This window comes from Nicotiana tomentosiformis, chromosome 5 (genome assembly GCF_000390325.3).
Source record: "Nicotiana tomentosiformis chromosome 5, ASM39032v3, whole genome shotgun sequence".
NCBI classification, from domain to species: domain Eukaryota; kingdom Viridiplantae; phylum Streptophyta; class Magnoliopsida; order Solanales; family Solanaceae; genus Nicotiana; species Nicotiana tomentosiformis.
In genome coordinates this window covers 107632770-107644844 of record NC_090816.1, presented here as the reverse complement: position 1 = coordinate 107644844, position 12075 = coordinate 107632770, and the positions used below count along the sequence as shown (strand labels likewise).

The 12075-nt window shown below is 38.1% G+C and overlaps 1 protein-coding gene across 1 annotated transcript; it reads right to left on the bottom strand.

Annotated features, from left to right (window-relative positions):
- Positions 1–7264: 7264 nt before the first annotated feature.
- Positions 7265–8206, bottom strand: LOC138892960 (uncharacterized). Its single transcript, XM_070176721.1, has 2 exons — positions 7526–8206; positions 7265–7393 (listed from the first exon to the last, which is right to left on the bottom strand). The coding sequence occupies exons 1-2, from the start codon at positions 8204–8206 to the stop codon at positions 7265–7267; spliced, it is 810 nt and encodes a 269-aa protein (XP_070032822.1).
- Positions 8207–12075: the final 3869 nt, after the last annotated feature.

The following is a 12075-nucleotide window of genomic DNA, read 5'->3' as shown; positions in this document are numbered from 1 at the left end:
CGGCTACCACAATTGTTTGTTGAATTCTATGACAAGGAAATCCTAGAAAAGTGGGGAAGAAAATAGGCAAACTTCTGAAGATAGATATGTGCACCTTTGCCACTCTAAGAGGCACAGATGTACGGATCTGTATCTAAGTACCTATCGAGTTACGCCTCCACACAGTCGTGGTAATTAGAGACCACAAACAACTAATTGAGTATGAGGGAGAGTGTATATTGTGCAAGGGGAGTAGGTGAATTGTCCACCTTACCAAGAAGTGCCCACTACAATCATCAATAACAGAGACTCTGTAGATGTCGGGAAAGTCGACGACGAGTCACTGTGACCAGGAAGAACGAAACTGGAAAATAGTGAAGTTTTCACGGAAGGTCATGCGAAAGGGGAAAGCAATGCAAAACCAAAAGCAGAAGCAACTAGTGGCAATGGACAGTAGAACAGAGAGCAGGACGTACGTGCCAGATTCAAGTAAGTTCGTTGTACTTGGGAACTATGGGGAGGGGGACTTGAGGGTTGCAAAACAGATTACCCCAACTGAACAGGCCCAATACTATGCTAATAGACTTCTTCAAACCATCCACCAAAAGTTTAGTCAACAAATCTTAAGCGGGCCTAAGGAACATCCAAATGGGCCACTGAAAAGCAGCCCACGCTCCCCCCCATAAGCCTACAGTAGGCCTGAGCATGTGCCCTAACTTAGGTCTAATAAGGACCACACACAGCACACCCACCCTTTTTACATACACCCACCTCCTACCACACACGCCTTCCTAGATCAAATAAATGCACCAACATCGAGCAAGTCTAGCATACCCAATTCCATTCCTAAAATGGCACCAACTTACCCTAATAAAAGTCAATTGGAGGGGACCACGCCTAAGCCCAAATCCACTAAAGATACTACCAAACTCGGAAAAGAGGAAAGGAAACTAACACCCCTGACTGAGATGCTCTTCACTCAAACTCCTACACCCCCAGTTTACTCTCACCCTTTCCCCTATGATGAATTGACAGACGTTGTCGCCTCCAAAGGACATCAAATAATGGGAGATTTTCGTGTACGGAAACCAACAAAGGAAGAGGATGACTTAAAAGCCAAATGTGGCTTGTCAAGAGAAGCAAACAACTTTGTCAACCCATCCACCAACAATGGAAAACAACCCCAACAAGTCGAATACCAATGCCCAAACGCAGGATCAAGAAGGGGAACCATTGCCCCTCCTTGTCACTTCTGCACCTCTGTCCATGGACCATTTCACAATCTCATGGCTGGAGATGGCTCTCCAAGGAACAACCTTTCCACTCAGCTTCACAATTGGGTCGATGCACATCACAATGGTTATCCAGAATCCGCACTACCTGGCCAGAGTAGTCATTGTATGTCTGAACCATGCAATGATGAACTTTGGCCACCAGTTATAGCTGGCAACCTTGATGCAAGCCCAGGTTGCACTGAGCCAGCAAACAATGTTAGCCAGCTAACTAAGAATATTGATGGATAAGATAAGCCACACTCTCCCTTTCTTCCCACTTGTCTCTCCACGGGAGGTGATTCCCAGCCCACCTTTTCTCCCCATTGACACCACCATGGACAATGACCCCCACCCCCACCCCCCCCCACCCCGCAGCACTGGCACCCCAGATGGCAGGTCAGAAAAATTCACGAACACCTAGAGACACCCAACTCAGAGTTGGAGACACCTTGAAAAGGAAGTCATCCACTCACCCCAAATTGTTAATGAGTTTCATCATCTGAAATGCTGTGAGGGTAAACAATGGGGAATTTAGGAGGCATTGTGCTGAGATGTTAAAATTACACAAACTTGTTATGCTTATTCTCCTAGAAACCAGGATAATTGAATACAAGCATTTGATTCAGGAGTTGGGTTTCTCTAGCCAAATTCAGAACCCAGCAGATGGCCTGTCGGTGAGGCATTGGCATCATGTGGAAGGTTGACATCCTGAAGATTGATGAGGTCTCTACCACTCCTTAGAGCATCAATGTCATGGTCAAGGTAACCCCTTATTCTAACCCTTGGCTTTTTACTGCTATTTATGTTAGTAATACATATGCCAATAGGAGGAACCTTTGGAAGTAACTTAGAGCAATACCTGAGAACTATAAGGGGAGTTGGCTAGTCGGAGGGGACTTCAATGAAGTCCTCAGGGCTAGAGACAAGCAGGGGCAATTGCATCTCTTCTCCAAGAGCCAATCTATTCTGGCATTGTATCAACTACTATAGATTAATTGACCTGGGGTTTAAAGAAAGTAAGTATACATGGACTAATATAAGGTATAGAAACATGAGTCATCTAATCGTAGAGAGACTAGATAGATGCTTTACAAATGATAATTGGATCCAGGAATACCCATCGAGTATTGTTAACTACCTCCATAGAACCCATTCTGACCACTGCCCTATGTTGGTTAAATTGTGGCACAATCCCAGCCATATCTTAGTTAAACCTTTTAGGTTTGAACCCATGTAGAGCAGCCACCCTTTTTTCACCAATGTTATTCATCAGGCTTATGAGGACGTTGCAGTTTAGAGGTAGGAACTGCCCAGTTTCAATCGCAAGTATCTATTTGGAACAGAGCAGTTTTTGGTAATATTTTCCATAACAAGAAGCACAATCTGGCTAGGCTAAGAGGCATCCAGTAATCTAGAGCTTACTCATTTAGCTCTTTCCTTCAAAAGCTAGAGGGAAAGCTTTTAGAAGAATACTCATCCATCATGAGAAGTAAGGAGCAATTTTGAAAAATCAAATCGAGGATCAACTGGCTTATGGAAGGGGATGCTAATACTAGATTATTTTATACCTCCATCCTCAATAAGAGAATGAGAAACAGGATCATGGCCCTACAGGATGAGGTAGGGAACTAGATTCAGGATGAACAGGGCATCAATGATACCATCTACCAGTTCTACTCTACACCACTGGGCACCCAACATCACCCACAGGACGGCAGAGCACAATCTATACCACAACATCATTTCCTCAAAGGAACAGACTAAACTGAAAGCCCCCTTGAGGGCTATGAAATCAAGAGTGCCATGTTTACAAAAGATCCTGGCCCTGATGGGCTACACCCAATGTTCTACCAAAAATACTAGAATATTCTAGAGTATAAGGTCACCAACTTTCGTAAGCAAGTATTCCACAATCATGAAATGAATCATGCTATCAACAAAACCTACCTATGCCTGATCCATAAATGACAAATGCTACAATCCTAAATAACTTCAGACCTACAGCCCTCTGCAGTACAATGTGTAAGTTGATTACCAAAATCATTGGCAATAGAATCGAACATGTCCTGTATGACAATGATTTTCAAATTTCCACCAGGATACAATAGATAGATTGGCTAGTGGCATGGCTATCAGGGCTAGCAAATCCTTTGGTAAGTACCTAGGCTTTCCCATTTTCCATAAGAGGCCTACCAATGGAGATTTTCAATACATCATTGATAGTATGCAAATTAAGCTAGCAGGCTGGAAAACCCACTTTCTAAATATGGCTGGGAGAATCACTCTAACTAAGGCCTCACTAAGGTGTATCCCAGCCATGTCATATAGTATATTAAGCTATCAACCCAGGTGTACAACCACAATAATATGATTCAAAGGAATTTCATATGGGATACCACTGCCATTAGGAAAAGAATGCACCTAGTTCGGTGGAAAATTGTTACTAGACCTAGAGGGGAAGGAGGCCTTGGTGTGCATAGAACTGAGCTTAGGGACACTGCTGCTCATGTAGGTCTTGCATGGAGAATGTTAACAACCCAAATGATCTGTGGGCCAAAGTTTTTTTTCATAAGCACTGTACTAGTAGGTACCCCACTAGACACAAAGCCCTTAGGACTTGGCAGAGTGTAAGTAATGGTTGAACAGTATGCAGTAAAGCTACTAGGTGGATAGTTCATAAGAGGGATAGAGTCAATATCTATAATAATAGATGGATCCCAAACATGGAACCACTTAGAACCCCTATCAGTGGACCCCAGAATAGGGGAGAAGATAACCCGAGGGTGTCTTCATGCTTCTCAAATAACCAATGGAACCTCAGTAACATGTCCTTCAGCTTCCCTGACAATGTAGTGAACAACATCCACTCTACCATTATCCATGCCAACAGTGACATAATCGACAACATGGTGTGGAACCAGACTTGAAATGAATTTTTCTCCACTAAATCTGCTTACACCCTAATTGAAGGCCAAAAATACCAACAGGTGCAAAACTCAGGGGATAAATTCACCTGGATATAGACACAAAACCTCCCCAATAAAATCAAATTCTTTCTATGGCTTGTGATCCATGGTAGACTTCTTACTAGCCAATACCTCCACTCCAGGGGCATTAACTTAAGCCCTATGTATTTTTTCTGTAATAACGAGGATGAAACTATAGAGCACATCCCCATCACCTGTGATAATGCCAAACACTTCTGGGACAACCTTTCCCTATAAAGTCAAACTAGTCTTAGTATTCAAAATATTGTCAGTGGCAAACATCAGTGAGGTTGCACCTTCAATAGGGTAAACCAGCAGAACTTCAACAATCTTCTAAGTTGGGGCAACTGCTACCATTATGCCTTTGAAAAATATGGCTCATCGGGAATAGCAACTGTTTTAATAATAAGAGAGAATATTCCCTACAAAAATACTATAGCTAAAGCAGTTGAGTTCATACATGTGGCGTGTAGATGCCCAAGAGTCAAAATTATACCTTTATCTATTGTATTTGTTTTCCCTTGAATTGTTTGATGATATTAAGTCATTTTTTGTTAGATTTGAGCCGTGTAGAGGCGAATTTTAGGGGAAAAGCTATTTTTAAGGGTTGAGTGGGCCTAATTGAGGTAAGTATCTTTCCTAACTTTGTGTGGGGGAAATTGCAGGTAAATGCCCAAGAGTCAAATATCATCCACCAAGGAGGGGTTCATATAAGCTAAACACATATGGTACTACCTACCAAAAAGAAAACATGGGAGGTATGGGAGGAGTTATTAGGAACAACAATGGGGACTGGGTAATGGGGTTCATTGGGAAAATCACTTGCACTAATACAATCCAGTCAGAGCTAATAGCTTATATGCATGATCTAAAGATAGCAGTATCAAATAATTTCTTTCCCTTGGAAGTTAACTTAGACTCGGCTGAGATAATTGACAACATTAACAAAGGTCATCTGATCTATGACGCTCTGGTCTATGAATGCAGGTCACTGCTAGCAGCTCTGGGGCATCCACCAGTAAGGCATATCTACAGAGAGGCAAATAGGGTGGCAGACAAACTGGCAAAGGAAGCAGGGAAGCAGTCAGGAACAAGAACTAACTTTTTGGTTGTTCCTCCAGTGTTTGTCAATGAAATACTATGGGTAGATACCCTAAGAACTATTTTTGAATGAAAGAAAAAGATTGTAATATTACTAATGTAGCAATAGACTATTTTTTATTTGTGGATGTAGACAGTGTACCACAACAATTTCCTGTAACAAACATCTAACTAGTATTATAATATAATGGGCAAATATATAAACGGCCCCTTAAACTTGGCTCCAGTTTTTATTTTGACACCTTAATTTAGCGATTTTTCTATTGAACACTTTAATTCTATTTTGGTGTATACCATTTAAACACAATGTATGTCCGGCCAAAGGAGCGTTATGTCCACACATGATAAGCGCGTGAATGTTATTAATATTTGCTTAGGTGGATATTCCAAAGGTAAAAATAAAACCCACCCGTTAGACCTACTTTAAAACATCTGATTTTCCCATTTTTTCTCTCAAGAATGCCCTAATTCCTCTTTCGTCTTCTTCCCATGCAAATTCGCCATTTCCCCCTTCTACTGAAGCTTAGGTGCCCAAGCTTGAATCTTGATCTGATTTCTTCCTCATCTTTCTCGTTTATCAGTTCCATGTCACAAAAATCAACAACTTCTCGCAATGAAATGGAAATTTTCCACTGTGGATTTAATGCGCCACTGACTATATCATGGTCATTTTCAAACCCAGGTCGCCGATTTTATGGTTGTAAATTGGTAAGTCGATCGTATTGTTTTTGTTAGACGCTTGCATTTCTTAATAAAGAAATCTGTTTTTAATTTTTTTGGCCGTATTTCTTTTTGAATTTTGTAGGGTCGAGGTGGCTGCAAATATTTCAGATGGCATGATGATGAAATATCTGACCAAGCCAAGAGGGTTATACGGGGTCTGTTGAAAAGAGTCGAAAGAACTAAGAAAATAGTTGCGTGGTTGAAGCGGTTATTTGTTGTGGTGGTGGTGCTGTTTCTATGGATTTGGCTTTGGTGATGCTGGTGGTTTGAAGAATAATGTAGTATTTTTATGATATGCTGGTGCAAATAGTGTTGTAGTTGCTACTATTAGTTCAAGAAAAATGTAGTATGTTGGAAGTAGGTACTAGAAATTTGAACTTTTGTTAATGTACACTATCTTGTTATGAATGAAATGGAAATGACCAATTTCTAATGCAAATTTAAGTTCAGTTGCACTTCCATAATGTGTTATGAATGAAATGCAAATTCATATTCATGAATTGAAAACATGACTGCCTAAACATTCTATTGCATAATGTGATGGACTAGCATTACATCCAAGCTCAAAAATAGAGCATTATTTTGGTCTACAAATTACAAAAAACAGAGGATTATTTTCCCAAACATATAACTGCCCAAACTAGTAAACTCTAATAGAGCATAACTGCCCAAACAAAAAACTGGTAGTGACATCTTAGATAACATAAATAAATATTGGTCTGCTTCACAGTGTAGATACAGCTGAACTTGTTTGACTTGAAGAACCTTTTTTTCTTGTTGCACTCATTTGCTGAAGTTGTGACCTTGTCACTGCATTTCTTCCTTTAAACTTCAATCTGGGGTCTTAAATCCAATGTCTATGTTAGTTGCAGATGTATCCTTGAATATCCCAGCTGATATGACTCTCTCAGATGATATACCAGGCTGTAAAATACAATGAATTAGTAAAAAAAACAGAACAATTCCAGCCCACAAAACTGCATTATAATAAACTATACACCCTTACATTCAAGATAGTAGTTCCAGTCATAGTGTTAGTGAAAATCCCAAAACCAGTATGCCTTGGCCTTTTATGTCCAATGGTTGATGCATTAGCCGAGCTTCCTCCTAGTGTAGTTCCTCTTCCTTTCCCCTACCTAGTCCATGGCCTCTTCCTCTTCCTCTTCCTCTACCAAGCCCAGATGATTAGTTGTTGCTTTGTCATTTGACAACACTTGTATCCTCACATATAGATAATGGATTGCTTTGTTGAGATGGTATTTTCTGAGATGATCTTGGTGGAGGTGGTGGCATATTTTGACTTTGTTGAGTAGCACTTCTTGGAACATGCTGACAGAAGTAAAAGAAAAGAATATCAGAATTGCAAAAAAAGAATGTAAAAGACAGAATTACAAATATCAGAACTTACCCCTTTCCTGCATCTAGATTTGTTGTGTTGCAGTTTGAACAAGTCATCTTTACCCCTTTCTTTGATAGTTTACCATGCTTTTTTCTTGGTTCATCCTTGGCTTTTTTCCTACATCTCTTTGGTCTACCTGGCATAGATTTAGGTTCCGGAGGTTCTATAGATGGATTTGTTGAATCCGACCACATCTTCATGTTGAGAATTGGTTGAATGAAATGCTGGTAAGATTTAAGGAAAGTTTCCTTCCTATACGAGTGGGCAACATAATCATCTAGGTCCATTTCTCTATCATAGAATGCACATACTGCATGTTGACATGGAATGCCCCTCAACATCCATGATCTACAAGTACATGTTATGGTCCTAAAATCAACAATGAATCTGTACACACCTTCATCAACTTCAAACCCATGTTCTGCATTCCACATAACCTTACACCTCCTAGAAAGGGCTTTGTTCTCTTCCAGTATCATCCTAGCCATTGGTGCAATGTCAGTAACCCAAGTCTCAGCAAACTTCCTCATTTCAATGGTCCTATTCATGATTTTATGTCTAATTTCTTCTAACATAGTTATAACAGACTTATTCCTGGGACCTACTATCCAAGAATTGAATGTTTCACACATGTTATTCTCAATGACATCACACTTTGAATCTTCTCTAAAGTATGCCCTACACCAATACTCTTTATCATACTTCAACAAGTCTTCACATATCTTATAACCAAGCTTATTCATTTCTTCTAGTTCTTCCTTGAATTTTACTTCATAAGATGCTTTGGCACATCTCCAGAATTATTTCCTCCTTTCTTCACCTCTCCAGTTCTTGGACCAGTTAGACCAAATATGTCTAGCACACATTCTATGTTCTGCCATTGGTAGTAATTTCCTTATAGTTGATACTAGTCCCTACAAAAAATAGTAATAACTATTAGTGGACAGTATATATAAAGTAGGAAGAAGAAAAATTAAAAGTTGATTGTAACTTTACCTTTTGCATATCTGACATAACAGTTAAGCCAACACCATCTCCCAACTGTAAATCTGTAATCAAATATGTAATGAACCAGCTCTAGAAGTATTTTATCTCTTGATCAACTACAGCCCATGCAATAGGAAACATTTGATTGTTCCCATTTCTACCAACTGCAACAAGTAACTCACCCTTGCAGATTCCCTTTAGAAAACAGCCATCAAATCCTATAATCCTTCTGCACCCTTCTAACCATCCTCTTTTCAAAGCATTTAAACATAGATAGAAATAGACAAACAGATTCTTGCCAGGAATAGTCTCACTATCTGTTCTGATCCAGCATGAACTCACAGGATTTGTTTGCTTAATAATATCAGCATAATCAGCAAGTCTATTAAATTTCATCCTCCAGTCACCCATGAATAGACTTATCACCATACACTTAGCCCTGTAACAAACAGTCCTTCCAATATACAAACCTAACTTATCCCTGATCAAATCCTGAATCTCCCACAACTTAATATTTGGCTGAAAAATAATTTTATCTTTATACTTATTGGCAATGTACTTAGAAGTACATAATTTGTTCTTATTTTTGGTGTTGCACTTATGAGATGGATGGTACTTCCTCACAGTAAAGTCACATGAATCTCCATAATTGCTTGCATACAATTTTCCAGTTACACTTGGATCCTTTACACTTAACTCTAACCCTATCCTTTTCATTAGGCCTAATTGTTAGTTGTACTTTGTTCTCCACAGCATATGAGGCTACTACTTTTCTAAATTCTACAGTATTTTCAAATACCATACCAAGCTCAAAAATAGCAAGGTAACAGTCAGGGTCAAACCTTACCTTTTTACTTCTCCTTCTAAGAGGTAAGTCAATACCCCTTTCAGCTAAAACATCTAACTCATCTGTGCTATCATCACTTCCAATATCAGAACTGATGTAGTAGTCTTCACCTCCTCCTAATTTTCCAGCAAACCTGTCCTCCTTAGATGGTCTACCAATATCCTCAAAGCCTTTATCTATTCCAGCTTCTCCCAGAATAATCTCTTCAGTTGCTCTTCATTCACATCACTATCATCTTCATCAGGAATGTTAGCTAATTCAGACTCACTACTTAACAGATCTGATGCCAAACTAGCATATATGTTTGTTGTTTCTTCAGCCCCTTGTAAATTCTCACCTGCAACCCCAACATCAGCTAGATTTTTCTCAGGCACAGATGTGTTATCTGCAGCACTTTCTTGAACATTTATAGCATCTGGAACAATAGATGTTCCCCTAGCCTCTTTATTTAATATATTTTTACTTGGTTCAACAACTTCTGGCCCACATAAAAGGCCACATGAGACAGTCTCATCAAGCAACACAGGCTCATTAACTACATGCTTAATATACAAATCTAAATGATCAAGATGATTAAGGTGATAAACTATATTATACAGTTGTTCATCATTTTCAATCAAGACAAAGTCATTAGATTTAGGATTAATTAAATAAAAACCCTCTACCTCAGCATAACCCATATCCTTTGTGCAGGACAGAAGCTCAAAAAGAGAAAAGTGGTCCTTGTCTATCATGTGACCATCCTCACCCCTCTCTCCTACATATCTCGGGACAGGATCCTTGACAATATGTCCACCATGGTAAAAATCGATAAGAATATATTCGTCTCCAGATATGTCTAGACCCTCGAAACTTCAGTCACGACCAGCTCCAGTTACGTCCAACTCCACTCATCACCACGATCAAAAGAAGCAAACGATTACCTGTATTAGTAATATAATAGCCAAATAGTTGACGGACAGTTGAATCTAACTCAAAATCGATGAAGATTCCACCGGGAATCGGTCTCAATGTAGTTTATTAGGGTTTATTAGGCTAAAGAAAGGGGATTTTGGGTGGAAGATCGATTAAGTGAGGCGAGGTATGTGGGTAAGGTAAAAATAGAATTTTTTATCCGACCTGGATAAATAAATACGTGTCAGACTATTATTGGTATGTTATTCCACATGGGAAGCGTTTAAAAACACGCGCTTAAGTTTTTACAGCCCGGCCATGCGTTGTGTTTAAATGGTATAGTCCAAAGTACAGTTAAAGTGTTCAATAGGAAAAAAGTTAAGTTAAGGTGTCAAAATGAAAATTGGAGCCAAGTTTAAGGGGCCGTACACCTATTTGGCCTAATATAATATCGTGTTGACCAAAAAGAACCTTGGCGGTAATCTTTCGGAACTTAAAATTTGGAAAAAAGCATCAAATACGATTTTCTTAAAAGATCTTTCAGAATTTAAAATTTGGATAATAGCATTTAATGGGATTTTTTTGATCTTTAGTTTTGGATGTCTAAAGTATACTTGTCTGAACTTTAAAGGATTTACTCGTTTGAAAAATACAAAGGAGCTTAATTATCTTGAAGAAAAAACGCTTTTTAAAATTTAGAATTTGGAGAAAAAAAATATTATGAGGTATTTTCTCGAATTCTCCTGATGCCAAACTATAGCAAATAAGTTTGTATTGTTTTATCTTCTTCTATTTCTCTTTTTCCGAAAATATATTGAGAAAAAATCAAAAAGACCTCTGCCTATTCTTCTTTAAAAGTAATGATGATCAAGACTTTTTCCTATAGTAAATATATGTTTTTAGATTTTTGACAAATGCGACTCATTATGCAATATTTGCTATTATAATTTATAACCGTATAGATTTATAGAAAAATTAAGTTTATATTTTTCCACTAATATTGACTATAAAAGAAAAACAACGTGTTAGGTATCTCCAAATAACAAAAATTTGCATTTTTCCCCTTTATGGACAACTTCATATTTCATTGATATGTCAAGTAAATAGCATTTATAATGCCGTACTTTAATTATCATTTTGACCCAAAAATTACCACCGTCTTAAAAGATATAAGCTAGGCTCAAGGCTGGTCTGTATAATTTAATCAAATTGGAATTCAGATCATGAAAACTTATCCCTAAACCAACAAAAAAAAAATTCACCATAAAAATTAAGTAATTCTAGGGGCAGTCGAAATTTTCTACATGTTCCCTATGAATTTCAGAAAAATTGTTTTCTAGCTAAAATTGTGTTTAGAAAAATGGAAATAATTTATGATTAGTCTAAGATAAGTATGAAAAGAATAAGATGGTAGAGAAGGGAAATTAATAGAAAATGTGTAGAGAAGACCATTTTAGTTCTAGAAAGTAATTTTGACACAACGTGATTAGTACCCAAAAAGTGGTTTTTGCTTATCAGAAAGAAAATGAAATGACAAGGACTTGGACTTCTTTTATTTATTACAATCTTTTATTTATTACAAGGACTTCTATAGAACTCCCACCTATCATAACGTGGGAAGAAAGGAAGAAAAAGCAGAAAGATAAGGGAATTACAATTTCTCTTATTGGTTTTTTATGTTTCGTCCAACTTTTGACTTCTATTTGAAACGAAGAAAATTTAGAAATTCTAATCAAACTCTTTTTTTCTATTTAGGAAAGAAAAATGGACTCGGATTAGTTGTTTACCCGTAAAACGATACAGTTGAATTTATACGTGGTTTCTAGATAAGTGAATTAATTTGATCCTGAAATAAATAAATAATTGAAGAACTACGCAATACTT

Coding starts and splice junctions, on each gene's coding strand:
- LOC138892960 (XM_070176721.1), bottom strand. CDS start 8,206: ATGAATAAGCTTGGTTATAAGATATGTGAAGACTTGTTGAAGTATGAT. Junction 7,394..7,525: donor GTAAACTATCAAAGAAAGGG/GTAAAGATGACT, acceptor TACTTCTGTCAG/CATGTTCCAAGAAGTGCTAC.